Here is an 18819-nt window from a genome sequence, read left to right on the forward strand (position 1 = left end):
CCAGGGTTAGGGCTATTCAGAAAAGCCTTCCACTCCTCCTGAAGTATAAATAATCTTATTGATTTAAAAACTTGGCTTTTGGACAAATAGTTTGAAACCATCAGATACTATGATGATGAGCATTATAGAAATGTCTACAACTAAATGTGAAACCATTTCATGCAGTTGTAGGCCATTAAAAACATTCCCTCACTGTTCAGTAATATTTTAGGTGGTAACCATTATACTACATCCAATTTGAGACTGTGGTTTTCATAGGAGCCTGGGGGAGTTAGGCACTCAGATCCCATTGATTTTCATTAGGATTTAACTACCTAACTCCCTTCCTTCCTTTGAAAATCTCATCTAGAATTACTAACTTCAAGGCTGAAATCACTGCAGAAGCCATTCACATTAGATAACATTAGTGTTTTCTTTGTTTTTGCTACAGTGTATAAAATGACTGCAATAACTTCTGCAAGAGGACGTACAGAAGTGGTCAATGCCAGAAGAACGGAATCACATGATGTTTCTGGTATTATCAGTCTCATCAGATATTTTACTGAAAAAACTTTTGGAAGGATTAATGTCGTCTATCTTTTGTAAGTAGCAACATTTTAAGAACATACATGACATTCTCTTCAAGGTACCCAGAATCATAAGCCACTGTGTTACCTCTCTGCCTCTGCAAGAGAGAGCTTTGCTGGAACTTAGATTGTATATCAGCTCCCTGCCACACCTGTCTGTCCTTCTCATCAGCAAATGCCTTGCGACTCTGCCAGTCTTAACCTTGTCTTGCAGGTAACAATCAGTGAACCCCAGTTCTCAAGTTCCCCAGGAGATCTCTTTCAGTATCCTCAAAAAGAAAAGGAGTACTTGTGGCACCTTAGAGACTAACAAAATGTATTTGAGCATAAGCTTTCGTGAGCTACAGCTCACTTCACCGGATGCATCCGGTGAAGTGAGCTGTAGCTCACGAAAGCTTATGCTCAAATAAATTTGTTAGTCTCTAAGGTGCCACAGGTACTCCTTTTCTTTTTGCGAATACAGACTAACACAGCTGCTACTCTGAAACCTCTCAGTATCCTGTTCTTCTCACTTTATTTCAGTATAACAGCACTGAGATAATTCATAGTAAAACTAAGAATATGTTTCTTAATAAAGAATATAGATTTAAGTGATACCAAAGGAGGCAAAGCCTACCCAAAAGTTGGGGGGCCAGGGGCCAGGGCCCCCTACCTCTACTCTTCTGCCCAAGGCCCTGTCCCAAGCCGGAGCCGGCCGGGAACCACAGATTCTCCAGCTGCCTGGGGTGGGGTCGGGGTCGAGAGCAGCCCCCAGCCTGTGTTCCTGCTCTGCTGGCCCCTGCCCAGGTCAGGTGGAGGGTCCACAGCGTGGCTCCCCACAGTTGCCCTCGCGGCTCTTACCATGGCTGGGCTGTGGCCCCCCAGCCGGAACCAGGTCCTGGTAAGAGCCACATGGGGACAGCTGTGGGGAGCCACGGACCCTTCTGCCCTGGGTGCGGGGCCCGTGAGGCAAGGACATGGGCTGGGGGCTGCTCTTGGGCCCCCCTAACCCGGGCAGGTAGAAGGTCCATGGCATGACTCCCCAGAGCTGCCGTGCCAGCCTGGTTGGGGGTACAGGGCCTCCAGGGGGAAGAAGAGGAGTGGGGGTTGGGCCCCTGCCAAAAAGTGGGAGGGCCCTGGCCCTCCCCCCCCATTCCGGTGCCACTGTGTGATACTAAGCAAGAGTAAACGAGGTACAATAGTTGTGGTTACAAACAAAACAAAATAAAACACACTTTCTAGTGTCCAATTCTTAACTTTAAAAAGCTACAATCTTTGTCTAAACAGCTTTCTCATTTACATCAAGTTACCAGCACCTCCAGCCTTACAGCAAGAGGATCCAAGGTTCACAGAATCAGAAGGTGCTGTCCCCTTTGTTCCCTGAGTGATGGGTAACATACTAGTTGTGTCATGTGTAGGCTAACAGAGTAGTCAGTAAATACCCAGTAATAAATCAGAGACAGCTTTATGGTCCATATTTTCAAAAGTGGCCACTGATTTTGGGTGACTCGGTTTCTGTGCCCAGCTTAAGATCTCTTGGGCTTGATTTTCAGAAGTGGCGAATACCCACAGCTCCAGCTGAAGTCAGTGGGAGTTGCAGTTGTACCTCTGGAAAACTGGGTCCAATATGTCTCAAATGTATGCTCTAGGTATACTTAATCCTGCCTCAGCCTGGGCGGATGGACTACATGACCTCTTCAGGTCACTTCCAGCCTTACATTTCTGTGATGCTGTGAAGCTGGGCATCTAAAATCAGAGGGCCGCAGATCAGTGGCCAATTTTGAAAATGTGATTGTTAAACTCTGTTGGTCCCACAGAGAAGATGGATTTACTGGCAGGAAGTGTTTGTATAGTGCGTATCGGCAACGCTATCCTCTGGTTCCCTTATGATGCTGTTGAACAGTTGTTAACTTGAAGACTCAGAAATCTAAAATCACTTTCTGAATCTTCTTTTTGTCATTTCTTTAACCTTTGCAAATCAAAATTGTTTCCACAGAGAAAAAGCTAACCTTGCCGTGACACTCAGCAATAAGAAGAATGAGGTTATTGCCCATGCTGCATTTCTGGACTATCCAAATTGGAATATTGTTGATCAAGCTGATTGGGAATCATTCTTACATGAAAACTACAGTGACAAAAAGTGCACAGTAAGTAATTATTTTTTAAGATGTGTTTTCACTTGAGGGACATCAACTTAGTTTTCATTTTGTTCCTTTTGAATACTGTATGTGTTCAATTTTTGGTATAATATAGGGGGAAAAACAATTAAATTGCAACAGATGTTAAGAGATGCATTGCCCTTGTTACATGTATTGCTATTCCCTGGAATTTGGGAAGATCAGTGTAGAAAATGGTGTTCCTTTTACTGGAGATTTTTGTTTTGTTTTCCATTCCAAGTGATTTCTTTGTTGTTTGACTAAGCTGGCTAATGGGTTTTTCTACACAAATGTTCTGACTCACTGAAGGCACATCACTTGGGGTCCTAAACATTCTCAACACTAGAAAATTATAACATATTAGATTTTATAACATTACCTCTCATTCTAGAGCACTGTACGTTTTTACGGTATTGCCAGCTCTTCGAATTTTATTGAGAGTCTCACTATGTTTGGCATTTTTCTGAAAGCCTTAGTTCCTGGAGTCAAATCATTATGCGAGAATCTCTACTTTCCTTTTTTCAGAAAAGGAAATTTCTAGTCCTTTTTGGTTGTGGAGAAAAGCTGAAAAATTTGAATTCTAAAGGCTCAAACCCCAGAAGGCAAATAGAGAAACCAAAATTTATTATTGTTAAGCCAATCTCATGATTTTTGAACATCTGGGATTGGCAACACTGAAATTATCCAAGTGATAGGCAAACTGCCTCGCAGTAATGTTATCCACTAGGGATGTTAGGCAACTGTTTTAAAGAAACTATCAACTCCAGTATTGCCATCTGAAATTGTTGTTTATACTGTTATTAAAAGAAACTCTTAATGTTATTATAACTGAAGATGCTAAAGGGAAAAATACTATGTTTTTTCAGTTTGTTTTCTTTGTACTCTTCACAGTATTCTGAATATAGTTGATCCCACTGTATTGTTGATGGTGCATGCTTTTCCCCAGGCTGTGCATGGGGTGCTTACCAATATTATCATCAACAAAGCTGTAACTGAACCTGAAGAGACAGCTGGCAGAAGTGTGACCAGAGAAAAGGTGGAAAAGAGAAAGCTTGAGCATGTGTGATGTTATTGCTCCCATGCCTGCCCTGAAGTCCTTTCTGAACATGGGCAAAAAACAGAAGAACCCGTATATTTTTAAAAAGAGGATTTTTTGAAATTGAGGATATGTCATTTAAAAAGTGCTTTATGGTCCTGATCCAGAAATAAGGATGAAAGGACAACACTCCTGAGCGAATTGTAGTTTTCCTCTCCATTTCAGAAGTACTCCTCTGGTTGACATTTGTGAGGTTAGCTCTGCAGAGCTCTATATGCCAAATATGAATCTTTAGGCTGACCCTACTTTAGATGGAGAGGTAAACATGCGTGTAGATAATATATGTTGATATAGTGTAAAGGTTTGATTGGCATGAATTTGGGATGGCTGCATTACGTAAAGAATAGCCGAGCAACATGTGAATTATTCAGGCAATTCGTACATCTTCATATGGTAGCATTGTTTTTGGTACTCATTTTACAGAATAACTGTTTTAGAAATGTTTCAGAGTAGCAGCCGTGTTAGTCTGTATTCGCAAAAAGAAAAGGAGTACTTGTGGCACCTTAGAGACTAACAAATTTATTTGAGCATAAGCTTTCATGAGCTACAGCTCACTTCATCGGATGCATTCAGTGGAAAATACAGTGAGGAGATTTATATACACACAGAACATGAAAAAATGGATGTTTATCATGCACACTGTAAGGAGAGTGATCACTTAAGATGAGCTATTACTAGCAGGAGAGTAGGGGGGGGAGAAAACCCTTCGTAGTGATAATCAAGGTGGGCCATTTCCAGCAGTTAACAAGAACGTCTGAGGAACAGTGGGGGAGGCGGGGGTGAATAAACTTGGGGAAATAGTTTTACTTTGTGTAATGACTCAACCACTCCCAGTCTCTATTCAAGCCTAAGTTAATTGTATCCAATTTGCAAATTAATTCCAATTCAGCAGTCTCTCATTGGAGTCTGTTTCTGAAGTCTTTTTGTTGAAGAATAGCCACTTTTAGGTCAGAAATCGAGTGACCAGAGAGATTGAAGTGTTCTCCGACTGGTTTGTGAATGTTATAATTCTTGACATCTGATTTGTGTCCATTTATTCTTTTACGTAGAGACTGTCCAGTTTGACCAATGTACATGGCAGAGGGGCATTGCTGGCACATGATGGCATATATCACATTGGTGGATGTGCAGGTGAACGAGCCTCTGATAGTGTGGCTGATGTGATTAGGCCCTATGATGGTGTCCCCTGAATAAATATGTGGACACAGTTGGCAATGGGCTTTGTTGCAAGGATAGGTTCCTGGGTTAGTGGTTCTGTTGTGTGGTTGCTGGTGAGTATTTGCTTCAGGTTGGGGGGCTGTCTGTAGGCAAGGACTGGCCTGTCTCTCAAGATTTGTGAGAGCGATGGGTCGTCCTTCAGGATAGGTTGTAGATCCTTGATGATGCGTTGGAGAGGTTTTAGTTGGGGGCTGAAGGTGACGGCTAGTGGCGTTCTGTTATTTTCTTTGTTGGGCCTGTCCTGTAGTAGGTGACTTCTGGGTACTCTTCTGGCTCTGTCAGTTTGTTTCTTCACTTCAGCAGGTGGGTATTGTAGTTATAAGAATGCTTGATAGAAATCTTGTAGGCGTTTGTCTCTGTCTGAGGGGTTGGAGCAAATGCGGTTGTATCGTAGAGCTTGGCTGTAGACAATGGATCGTGTGGTGTGGTCTGGGTGAAAGCTGGAGGCATGTAGGTAGGAATAGTGGTATTCCAGTAGGTATACCGGTATAGGGTGGTGTTTATGTGACCATCACTTATTAGCACCGTAGTGTCCAGGAAGTGGATCTCTTGTGTGGACTGGTCCAGGCTGAGGTTGATGGTGGGACGGAAATTGTTGAAATCATGGTGGAATTCCTCAAGGGCTTCTTTTCCATGGATCCAGATGATGAAGATGTCATCAATGTAGCACAAGTAGAGCAGGGGCATTAGGGGACAAGAGCTGAGGAAGCGTTGTTCTAAGTCAGCCATAAAAATGTTGGCATACTGTGGGGCCATGCGGGTACCCATAGCAGTGCCGCTGATTTGAAGGTATACATTGTCCCCAAATGTGAAATAGTTATGGGTGAGGACAAAGTCACAAAGTTCAGCCACCAGGTTTGCCGTGACATTATTGGGGATAGTGTTCCTGACGGCTTGTAGTCCATCTTTGTGTGGAATGTTGGTGTAGAGGGCTTCTACATCCATAGTGGCCAGGATGGTGTTTTCAGGAAGATCACTGATGGATTGTAGTTTCCTCAGGAAGTCAGTGGTGTCTCGAAGATAGCTGGTAGTGCTGGTAGTGTAGGGCCTGAGGAGGGAGTCTACATAGCAAGACAATCCTGCTGTCAGGGTGCCAATGCCTGAGATGATGGGGCGCCCAGGATTTTCAGGTTTATGGATCTTGGGTAGCAGATAGAATATCCCAGGTCAGGGTTCCAGGGGTGTATCTGTGCGGATTTTTTCTTATGCTTTTTCAGGGAGTTTCTTGAGCAAATGCTGTAGTTTCTTTTGGCAACCCTCAGTGGGATCAGAAGGTAATGGCTTGTAGAAAGTGGTGTTGGAGAGCTGCCGAGCAGCCTCTTGTTCATGTTCCGACCTATTCATTATGACAACAGCACCTCCTTTGTCAGCCTTTTTGATTATGATGTCAGAGTTGTTTCTGAGGCTGTGGATGGCATTTGCTCTCAGTATAAAGAAATTACAAACTTTTTTCAATCAAGTTTTGTTAAATTAAAAATGTAGCTCTGGTGCTTAAAATTTATAACTGTAATATTAAACTTGAGTGTAAGTCAAGTTTTCTCGGTTTTTTTGGTTAATTTACTGCATAGAGAGAGACTCAAATCCAATCATTAAGACCCCACTCCTGCAAACACTTATACTCATGAGTAAATTTACCCATGCAGTTAGTCCCATTTAGTCAACGAAGCTACTTATGTGTGTCGAGTTACTCACATAAGTATGTACTGACAGGATCGGCAATTAAATTTGTAAATTAATATTTTAATTAATTAAAAAAACACTACATGCATTCTTATTTTATTTAATTCATTCGTTTCTTTTTACTATAGCCTCTGAATACACTGTTTATGCATCTTTTTGTGGCAAATGATGAATATGCGGTTGGATGTGCCCAAGAAATCATTAGGTGAGTTGATGTGTAAATTGATGCATAGGGAAGCATGTACAGTTTCCTACTAACTCTCATCTGTAGAGACTGTGGGGAATTAAAAGATGGTCATGTAACAAAAAAAGCTTAAAGGTAAATATTAAAAAAATTAACTGAATTTCTTAATTTCAGTATGTGACATGACGTGACACAACTGTGTGTAGCCTGATATACATTCTAGATTTCAAAGCTAGACTCTTACAGTTCTGAACATATTTTCCTAACAGTGTAATCTCTTGCTATATCTTTTGCTATTATTCTTGACATAAATATCATGCAGTGATTGGGACAAATTGATTTTTTTGAGTGGAGGGAGAAGGTTCATGGTGCACAGTTGTGCAGGAAGCCTAAAAGCTGTGGCTATTTCTGAAAAATCATTGTCTGCAGGTTATTCTTTGAAATGTTTGTTAGGTACAGACTATGCAGCACAAATAATACAATACAGCAGAGTGCTAGCTCAAATCACAAACAAGAAAGTGCTGCTTAAATTAGTGTGGTTCAGCGCACAGCATCCCTACATAAACAGAGTAAATTGCATTTGGTGCTGTTGCTGTCAGTTTTACAGTTACAGGGTAACTATAAAAGCCAGCTCATCCAGATGCCAGGTCAAATATCTGCCAGCAGAGATCTGCCATCTTTAATTTTTCACCACTGGGGAACTGATATAAAAAGAAAGCTATATGAAATCAAAGGATTAGGAGATTAAAGAGAGAAATGGGGTTGAAAAAACAGTGAAAAGGCCTTAATAATTTTCATATAATCTTTTCTGAGAAATCACATTTTAATTTTTTAGCCATGTGCATTTATGAGGGAAGATATAGGCACTGGAGAGCAAAGTTTCTTTCATTAAGAGATTTGCTGCTAAATTTGATGTGTAGTTACTGAGACTAAATAAAGTTATATTGTTTGTCCAGGACAGTTTTTAATGCAGTACCAGAAGTGCACTTTATTCTTCTTTTTGTACCAAGTCATGTGGATTTAGGTAAGAGTTTCCTTAATATTATTTTAATCTTAAAACAACCACTGTAGTCTTAAGTATCATTATGATTAATACAATTGTGTGGTTTTCAGCATATTAACAGAAGTGATTGTCCTATAGACCTGTGGAAGAACCAATCCTAACATACCATTTTATACTTCAAATAGCATAATCTCAGCTATATTGCTTAACATTACATAAAAAGGCTAACAGTGTATGGTCCTGATGTGCCATGGCAGTAGATCATAGTGCAGTATCATGGCCTAAATTTGAAACCATATTTTGCTCCAACAGTTCTTCTAATGGGTTAAAAAATTTCTTGGTGAAATTCCTTGATAGTTTTTAACTTGTTTTTGTCATTCTTAGGCCCAGGCTTAGGAACTTTTTTTGAGCGGATGATGAGTGTTCCAGGTTCGATAGTTGATGTGGACTTTACTTTGTTTGTGTGCCACAGGCACCAACATTGTCCCCAGCTGTACATTCGCAAAGCAAGGTAATATGCCTTCGTCTGCTTTGTCTGTATGAGTTTGTCTGGATCAATTGAAGGAATCCTATGACTACGAATCGAGAAAGTGTAGTTTTCATTAAATCACCTAAATGTCTCCTCCTCCCGTTTTCCAATTTTCTTGATGACCTAATGTTGACTCATGACAGCTACTTTTATTAAAGAGACAAGATGGGTGAGGTAATACTTTTACTGCACCAGGATACTACCTCACCCCATCTTGTCTCTCTAATATCTTAGGACCAACACATATACGACAAAACTGCATAATTACTTTTATTCTAATTTGTCACAGGACTAGTTGTATTTTTTGTAAGATAGGTGGCCTTATTTCCATATGATTAAACTGAGTGTTTTATAGCAGTAATACAGTTTCCAGATTTTGATGTTTCTTCTATGCATTTGTTTATTTCCCCATGTCATGTTGTTACATATTTTACTGGGTACAGAACTTTTGTAACTTCCACATTGCCTCTTGGAGTATCTTGCTGTGTAGTTCCTGTTTTCTCTTATTAGGCCAAATTCTGACCAACTGGGCAAAGTCTGGCTAAGTAGATTTTGCTGTAAAGGAATTGCATTTGCATAATAAAACTGAGTAAGGAGGCCTTAGGCCAAACAATCCTTCAAACATGCTAATACCTGCCTTCCTAAACATTGTTTGGCACTTGTGAATTTACTCTGTGTACAAACCCACTGGGGAACCCCTTAGCAATATCTACTCACTGTCTGCCTGGGCAGGCCTCCTCCATGCTGCTGAGGGGGTGCAAGAAGAAAACAGGGATAATACTCCTACTTTTCTCCGACCCTTTGTCTTATTTATTTAGATTGTAATTAGTTTGGGGCAGGAACTGTATCTTACTATGTGTTTGTACAGTGCCTTCCACAGTGGAGCCCAGAACTTGGTTTGGGCTTTGAGGCACTAGTATAATAATAATAATTAATAACAACAAATAGTTAAATAATTAAATAGCCCAGAATCCAGCTGTGTGGCTGTCTGCTTCTCAGTCCTCCAGCTCTTTGGAAGTGTAGAGTTTCTGTCACACTGAAGCCTTAGGTGGTCAAGGATATCCCTACAAAATTCATCCCTAGTTCTTTGCTCTCCGTTTTATTATTCTCTATAACATTTTCAGTACGGTTGTTCTGTAGCCTAAGTCCTTATAACCAAGAGGTGTTATTCACAAAATACCTGCACGTGTTTTCTCCTCTCAGAAAAGGTATTCCATTGCAATTCCTTTTTTAAAGAAAAAAATAAGTTTATTTTAACTAGCAAGTTGGAGGAATATGTTTCTTAAATCATTCTGTGTGTTTACGTACTGTGAAATGCTGCTCTAGGATGTTCTTTACAGGTCTGAAACCTACACTTTTCTCCAAAGAGCATCCACCACAGCAGAGCCCCAAATGCAAAACCATTTAACACATATTTCAACATGCCAGCATTGGTGTGCAGACTGTTTCGAGTTTCTCTGAGTCCACATTCTGTCTTTTTTTTATATTTTGTACTCCACACTACTAATCAATAGTGTGTGAAGGGATCTTAGTGTTTGAAGTAATAGTGCAAGGTAAACTCACTCCTGGGCCTTGAAAGGTATCCATGCCCCTTGATTCTGTCCATTATGTTTGTCTTTTATTAATCTGAAATACATTTTTACCTTTGGGGCTGTCAGACAATGCAGTTTGGGAAATAACATTTTTGACATGATTGAAAATGTTAAGAAAGCCATTCCAGTATTATACTGAGGGGATACCATCTTGCCTGAGTTTTTGTAATACATATAGGGTAATAATGGAATGGTTCACTTTAATGAAAAGCAGGGTAGAAAACTAACCAACGAATGGTTTACTCCTTTTAAATAATGTAACTACTTGTCCTGTAAAATTCATAGTTTAGTATAGTTTGTCGTGGATTCTTCAAGTAAGCTAAATTATGTTTACTACTGATGCTTTTCCTTCCCTTTTCCTCTGTATTTGCGTTTATACATCACTAGCATCCGTAGTGACATTCAGTGGAAACTCTTTAGAGACTTATCCATGAAAGGGTTTTGACGCAGTCCCCAGCCACCTGCCTAGCAACACGTTCTGGGTCAATGATATGAGATTAGAGTAATCTCTGTTCCCTCTCCCCCTTACCCACAGGAAAAAATATGCTGTAAATTGATCCTTTGCTTAACCCCTGTATATTGAAGTTATTCTTTATCTGACCTTTAAAATGGGAAATAAAGCTGTAGCATCCTAGAACACAAACCAATGAGCTTTCATATTGAAGTCCCTTGCCTGTACTTTGCCATTTGATCTAATTATCATTGTTTGTACTTCTCTGTACTTTGCAGCTGTGTACAATAGATCACAAATCTGCCTTTACAGTGGTATTTGTTTGTTTCAATCTGGGAAGACAGTAGAATAGTATCCGTATGAGTGAAAAGCCATTGCCTCTTATAAAATAAAGAAGGAAGGGGGTGGTTTGTAGAGGTAAACATTGTAGTTCCCATCCTGCAACACGTAGCATGTGGGGAGGCTGTTGCACTCACGGGGAGCCCCACTGACTTCAGTGGAGATTTGCATGCATGCCAAAATGATCTCATCATGCTACAGGCTTGCGGGATCAGGGCCCAAATCCTGACATGTGATCTCAGGCAAACTCACGTTTTAGGAGGGAGAGTGTAATTTCAGTATTGCACTGCTTTAAAAGGGCCAGTGGCAGCAGTATAATGAAATGTCATAATGGTAAATATATAGGTTTAACTCTTGAGTTTAACTGAAAAAAATTGTGGTTCTTATCACTTTCTCCCTTTCACTGGTTGGCACAATAAAACAGCAAGTTTAAATTACAGTACAATCTGATTGATTTGAACAGAAAGTCTAGTTTTGATTATTTGAAATTTCATAGTAAACACACTATATAAAATTCAGTTAAAGTAATGAAGACATGGTAATAGACCCCACTAGAGGTTTCCAGCCATGAAATCTTCCCTGAGAAGAACGGAGAGACCACCATTTCTGAGTGTGAATTATGAAGTGTGTAGATTATTAGTTTTAGCCAGGGTCTGCTGTACTAATGGAGTCATTTTAGGTAGAGGTTTAATCAGGTGAATAACTAGAGTCACAATTTATAGTGTGTTATGTTTACCCATAGTTCCTTCTTGCTTATATAAGCCCATTCAAATTAGGATTCCACCTATCCAAAAACTGCAGTAAGGGATGGAGGTGGAATGTTGGGTGGGAAATTTTTGTCACTGATGGCAGTTTGTGCTCCCAGTTTGGAGTGGGCAGCTGCAGAATCCACCTGTATAGGGTCCCCAAGATTGTCGTCCAAACTTAAAAGTCATGTGAACGAATCCAGTCACTACTAGCAGAAAAGGAACGAAATCTCTAAAACTATTATGCAGAATGAAACAATAGTCTGACTGCTTCGGTGTATTTGTCTTGACACACTGATGGAGACAAGATGGCACGCAGGCACCCACCCTTCCTGCTACAAAAATGGATACGAATGAGTTACTAAGAGAGATCAAGGCAGGCATTGCTGATATTCACTCCAAACTACTAGATATTAACAAAACAACCCCGCCTCCCCCCAAAAAACCCCACTTGGCAGACCTGGATGAGAAGGTCAGCACTACTGAATCTAGTGTAGTAGAGACTGCAGAGGAGACACTGAATATGCCCACCAGAATCAAGCAAATAGAGAGAGAGAGAGGGACAAGGTGGGATCTTTAAAACTGATGGTACAGAGAATTATAAAAGAAGGAACAATGTAAGAATAAAAGGAATCATTGATGATGGGGAGAAGGGTAGTCTTCTCTAAGGGTCAAATTCAGTCCTGTGCATGAGGTCAGCACATATCATCTATGCACCACTTAAGCCACACTTAAACCCTATGTTCAGTTATACCATTCTACCAATATTTACAAATTCAGACACAGTATTTGTCATAAAAATTAATAAACAGAACTTTTGAAACATTTACATCCACTTTAAGGCCTCTTTAAACTGCCAGAGTGGTCTAAATGGGAATCAGGGCCTATATTCATTTGTTTTTTAATCAGTGGCTGCAGTAAAACTTGGTACTAAGGGTTTCATTTTACATACTTGATCAATAGGAACATAAAGGATGTTATGTTATGTTAGTTTCCTGAAAAGTTGGAGAAAGGAGTTAACAGAAAAATAGCCATTGAAGAATGGTTATCAGTATGATCTTCAGAAAAAAGCTTATCAAGTATGTACTGTTCTAAAGGAAAATTATTTTTAGATATTGTTTCAATGGCACCTTATTCCAGAAAAGCTTAACAAAAATTATAAAGCAACTGGTGACTAATGGTGATGAGGTTGTGGAAATATTGGAAGCTTTACTCATATTTAGTGGGATTGCTCACAGGTAGAATATTATTGGGGTGGGATTACTAGTCAGATTGGGTCAACAACTGTATGTGGTCTGTTTTAAGGGACCACTAATAATCCTTTTAGGTCTCATAATTAATATCATGGCCTTCAGTGAGCATAATTCTTCAAGATTTTTTAGTAGCACTATGGCTCTAATTAGCCAGGGATTGGAAAAAGAATATTCTCGCTTTTGTTAATATTTTGATTCATTAGAGTTTTAGGACATAGTGGAAATGGAGAAATGGATGCGTCAAATTAAAACACAATAAAGGAGACAAAAAACTAACAAATACCTAGCTTCCCACCTTTCTTCTATTGGATTTTCATACCAGAAACAGCCACTCGCTGTAAAACTGACCCAGTTAAACACTCTGCGTTTTAAATGAGCGGTTGATTGTGAAAATCGCCAGTGTAGAGGGCTCTCAACAATTGCAAGAAATACACATGTGCAACTGCCCTTCCTGGGGAAAAGAAGAAAATAGACTTAAGACTGGTTTTATTATACAACACTTAGCAAATTAGGGCCCTGACCCAGCTGACTTCTGGGAGCTACCACAATATAAATGTTATGTAATAATTAATGGACTAAAAACAAAACAATACGTAATAAACAAGAAAGAAGTGTAAATTAACTACTAAGGCTTAACTTTACAACCTTTTATAATGGAAAATATTGCATTGATTCATGTATTGATATTTTTATTTTTGTTTTGTAAATCATTTTGAAAAAAATAAGTTATGTTTTTAATTGCAGGATGGTGCCGATTTTGAGCACTGATCCTGTTTTGTGACCTCTGTTTATAAAAGAAACAAAAACTTGAGGAAAAGGGAAGCTACTATAGTATATCAGGCAATCCTTGTAATCTCTGACATTTCAATTGCTAGGAGTACAGCATGTAATGATATTTTCTGGTGGTTTTCAAAGGCTGTTTAATAAAAGGATTGGCCCCAAGTAATGAAGGAAGTTGCTGAACTAACAACTAAGAGATTTAAGACCATTAATCTTCTGAGGGATTTGGAAGTTACATGGCCCTAGCCTTATAAAAAGTTTTCTGAGTAATTAATTTACTAAGTTACAGAACATTTTCAAATGTGTTGTAGCACTGTGTGAGTGCTTCGATGAATAATTTATAAGAAATGTGTTAAGATAGTTGACCACTAGAGGTCACTAGAGACCTTGCAAGGAAATAATCACTTACATTGCTTCCAGATGGCAATACATGTCCTAGTTTTGTTTTTATTATCTGAACTGAACCAACAGACAGGCCTAATTGTATCCGCCCCAGCCCTTTATTACTTCATATCTCTATAATACTTGACAGGTTGACATGATGACAGTGTGATAAAGATTATGACTGCACCACCTGTGGGTGTAGTGTGACCACTCTTTGCCAAAAATGTTAACAGTCTTGGGGTACTTTTGGATCTCCAGCTCCTTTTAGATTTCAAGGTAGCAATAGTGGTTCATTCTACTTTTTAAAATCTGTGGTTAGCTAAGAGGTTGTTAAATATTGCTAGTCATCATGCTCTAGTTATCTGCCGTGCACTATACTTGCAAGGTACCTTTAAAGATGGCCTATAAGTTTTAACAAGTGAAGAATGTGCTGGCCCACTTGTTTTAGTGCAGGGGGTTGGTGGGAACATATCACCCACATGCTCAGTGAACTTCACTGGATGCCCATCTTCTCTCGGGGCAATTCATCATGTTGGCTCAAATGTCTAAAGCTTGCCTGAGTTTGCTTCTTGGCCCTTTAGGGACCATCTCTCTCCCTGTGCATTCTGTGACAGCTGAGATTAGCAAATGCACATTTTATAGAAGTTCAGTCATGGAGACTTGCAGGTGTTTTCAATGGGGAGTCCCTAGCTGTAGAATTTATTCCTTCTTGTGGTCCATCACAGCCTGAGTTTCCTGACTCTTAGGGGATAGTGCAAGATGCATCATTTCAGTAAAGCATGTATTTGTTGGACCATTGATGAACTGAATGGTTTGGGTAGTACAGGATTGGGACAGTTTATCGTGTTTATTATGGATAGTTTAACGTTAGATATATTTATTTTGTGACAGGCCCATGGTGATAGGCACATTAAAAAACCAGCAAATAAATCAATCAATAGGTACTGCGTTCCCTGACTGTACTTTTTATCTACATTATTCAACATGCATTAAAATTCTCTTTTAGTCTTGTGCTTCTGATTAAGAACTAGGATTTCAAAAGCTTAATATTGGATTTTAAATGAGAAAACATTAAGTATCAGTAAGTGTGTTAATCTCTTCAGGTATTTCAATGAGAATCTATCTATACACTTCGAGTACTGTAAGACTTTTACTGCCAACAGTGTATGTCAGGCCAAGTGCAGACAGGTTGAGGTAGCTTTCACACTGACAGCAAGTTGAATGTAGAAGGAACAGTAGAAGTAGATAAGATCTGGATCCTGCAAACTGCAACATTACACCTGTGCTGGAGCCTCATTTTGACATCAGTGGGAATCCATGTGGACTCAGGGGTCTGTCTTTGCAGTAAGTTGCAGGATTGGAGCCTAAGTCTTTACTGCCCCTCTTCAGTTGTCCGTGATTTATGTTGAAAAGTTGATTGGCAGGAGTCAGTTAGGCAGAGAAGGGAGAGGAGATTTTGACCACCTTTTCAGGCTACGCCTCCAGGCTCCCCAGCCTTCATGAAGAAGGCAGCAAGTGCCTCACACTGTGGTGCCACAGGAGCCATGGAAGACAGCAGGGGCTCTCCACACAGAAGGAGCTCCACCGAGGAGCTCCTTCCAGTTCTTTGCTGCAGGGCTGACGTGCTGAAACATCCAGCCATGAAGTGGTTCCCTGCCCAGATGGCTGCCAGTGGGTGCAGATCTTAACAAAGTGACCTCATTTCAGAGCTCCCCTACCAGAGAACAGAGAAAAAGGAGGAAGGGAGTGTAGCATAAGCTAACCTTCAGAAGTAACTTACTGGGCGTTTTAGAGGCAATTTCTGGAATGGGAACAGTTTGATGCTAAATCTCCCTTTTGATTGGTCATTTGCTGACTGACACCAGAGGTGAGGAAATGCCCCCATTGCTCACGCTAGCTCACCAAGTCACAGAACACCAACTAGCGAGTAAGCACATTTAATTCTTTTGAGTGAAATTATATAATTTAATGGTCTCTTTCACACAAAAGCACACAGTTATGGCAGATTCTGCACAGGTGTGCTGGGGGGATAGTAAAGGCACAGGGAGCTCCTCCCTGCCCATGTTTGCACCATCTTTGGTATGGCTCCTTTAAGAGATTTCCACTGGCTGAGGATCTGGCCAATTGAATGTAGATTTTTGAAAGCCCTGTGTTGTTGTTTTTTTGCACCTGGGGATTTTAGATGAACTGTTTGAGTGTGCCTTGTAAATTTGCAATCACTGCCAGCAATACAGCAGAATATTAAAAGGACAAGTTTTTATTTCTTATCTTCAGGTAAGTAAGCATCCTCCTACCTCAATCATTCTCCCATTTTTTGTTTATATTTTGTCATGGTAGTAGTTATAGACCACTGACAAGTACATGATGATGAACCTGACAAGGCTACTGGTTTGTGAACAGTATTTGTTTAATTCCTATGTTACTGTCTTGGGTCAGTATACTCCCCTCTGTTGCATAGCAAAATCACAGAGAGTTTGTGGTAAATGCCATTGAATGCACTGCAGCGAAGAGGGTTATTCAATATGTTCATTCCCCATCTCAGAGTCAATGGCAGCCCCTTTTTAACAGCAGTGTGGAATTTGTGTAGTATACATTATTTTTGGCCTGAGCAGCAGTAACTTATCCTGTTATCAGAGGCGTCATTTGCATCTGCCAATGGAAACATCACAGCAAAGAGTCCGCTATATTGCCAATACTGGAATAGTGGGTCTGGGAAGTTCACAGAGGTGTATAGCTAGGCCTGGCTGTTTGAAGATGCCTGGGGTTAGGTTTCCTTATGGATCCTTGGTTTCTGCTTCAGCAGGGGCCACACCTCCAGTAAGGAAAGAGGTGGTCGATGTTTACAGTCACAGCTTCAGCTACATTCATAAGATCTCTTGTTTAAAGTGTTGTAAAGAGTGTCTGTGCTGTAAGAAATAACTGCTATCCAAATTTCCCTTTTCAGTTACCTCTGGTATGCCCAGGAAGACATTTGGTCTTTCATTCTCTGTAGTGCATCAGAGTAAATTCATAAAGAGTTTTAAAAAATATTTAACAATATACACTGAAATGATCAGTCATGTTTGTTTTACAACATTCTAAAAATGACAGTGTAATTGAAATTAAATAAATAGTTGACTTTGTATAGAAGTTATCATTTGCCTACACTCTGAAAAACAAATTAGGGAGTGAAGGATTAGTATTCTAGTATTAGAAAGTTTTAAGACATCATTGATTCTGTTTTACAGGGTGGAAGACCATGATGATCTCATGCCTATCTTCATGCATCAGAATGAAATTCTGAGAGAAACCTATGGAGAATACTTCCTTGCAGAGCTGATAGAAGCTCAGGATGAAAAAAACCATGCTGTTGTTTGTGAGGTAGATCCTTGACATGCAGTAGGCTTGGGTATCCTTAACATTCATTATGCTGTATTTGGTAACAGCTGGTGCACTGGCTTCTTGAATAAAAATGAATTAAGTAGGACTAACTATGCCTTAGAAAGCAAAAATCATAATTTTGATGGCCATTTGACACTTGAGAAATTCAGCCCTTTTCTTAGTAAGCTTTCAGTTCTTTCAGGAAAATGATTGCCCCTTTGCAGTGGGTATCTCCTTTAAGGATGGAACATGACAAGTGAATCAGTAATAAATAGTAACAATACTTGGCATTTCTAAAATGTCTTTCCATCAGAAGATCCCCAGTTACGTTACAAATCTCATTTGTACCTCACAATATTCTTAAGAGGATGACAGGGTCACCCATTCTACAGATGAGGAAACTGAGAACAAGCAAATTAAGGGCCCATTTCTGTGAGATTCTGATTGTCTGTGAGGATCCATATGACTTTAACTCATGGTGACCTCATTACGCTTTGAGGCTGCTCACATCAAGTGCTCACCCCTTTGCAGACTTGGGCCTTAAGTGACAACAAAATCATAATTGTATGTCACCTGAGAACTTTTTTCAGAAAAGAATGGAAATGTATTAATTTACTCTTGACTGAGAGCTCAACCTTGGGCAGCTCTTCTGTGGGAGGCAGTCAGGAGCATCCCTGTCCCTGCCCTTGTGTAGCTAGTAAAAGAGCTAACCAGAATAGCAGCCCCTCTGGTCAAGGAAGCGTAGAGATTACTGCTGCGATGTTTCCACCAGGAACAACTCATTGAAAAGGGACAGGGAGTCACGATTCTGCCCCTCCCATGCAGAGGCCAGCAGAGTTGGCTGGACATACCGTGATCGGTGATGCATACAGTGATGCATCCAATGAAGTGGGTTTTAGCCCACGAAAGCTTATGGTCAAATAAATTTGTTAGTCTCTAAGGTGCCACAAGTACTCCTCGTTCTTTTTGCTGATACAGACTAACACGGCTACCACTCTGAAACGTGAGCAATATGTTACACCCTTTAAAGGGCTGTAGTAGTTTGTATTCACCCTAGCACAACTGGAATGCGCAGGCAGGCACTGCCTTTCGATGCTCCCCCTGGGGCAGCCTGTACGCTCCTGAAGCTATGCCTCCAATGGAGGACTGTGGCTAAATGCCACCGTCTAACCCAGTGTGATTCATTCGTATATTTTGTTTCTTATCGTGATATAAATGAAGCTACAATTTGGTAGATTTTTCTGAGATAATTGAAAGAGGTGATCTTAAATCAGTTATTGTTATTTTAGACACTTTGCATTATAAATAACCAAATTACATCCACTAGCAACATTAATACTGCATGTGATGACTGGTAACCAAGGATACATAGTCAAAAATATCTCCAAAAGGTAGAATTAGAGATGCTCGAGATGGACAAGATGAGTGAATATTGTAGTTTGTTTCCATCTCCTGATGAATGCAGAAAAATGTATGCTATCTCCAAAAATCAGGAATTAGTTT

General features: G+C 40.1%; 1 protein-coding gene across 2 annotated transcripts in view; it reads left to right on the plus strand.

Annotated features, from left to right (window-relative positions):
• CFAP61 (cilia and flagella associated protein 61) overlaps positions 1 to 18819 on the plus strand; it is a 209196-nt gene that overhangs the window by 3348 nt on the left and 187029 nt on the right. For both annotated transcript variants that reach the window (XM_043544114.1, XM_043544115.1), the window contains exons 2-7: positions 431 to 581; positions 2542 to 2692; positions 6824 to 6900; positions 7836 to 7903; positions 8267 to 8393; positions 17184 to 17316. In XM_043544114.1, the coding sequence (XP_043400049.1) occupies positions 439 to 581; positions 2542 to 2692; positions 6824 to 6900; positions 7836 to 7903; positions 8267 to 8393; positions 17184 to 17316 (699 nt within the window). In that variant the 5' untranslated portion in view covers positions 431 to 438. The remainder of the gene's footprint in view (positions 1 to 430; positions 582 to 2541; positions 2693 to 6823; positions 6901 to 7835; positions 7904 to 8266; positions 8394 to 17183; positions 17317 to 18819) is intronic.

The sequence above is a fragment of the Chelonia mydas genome, chromosome 3 (assembly GCF_015237465.2).
Source record: "Chelonia mydas isolate rCheMyd1 chromosome 3, rCheMyd1.pri.v2, whole genome shotgun sequence".
Lineage (NCBI taxonomy): Eukaryota > Metazoa > Chordata > Testudines > Cheloniidae > Chelonia > Chelonia mydas.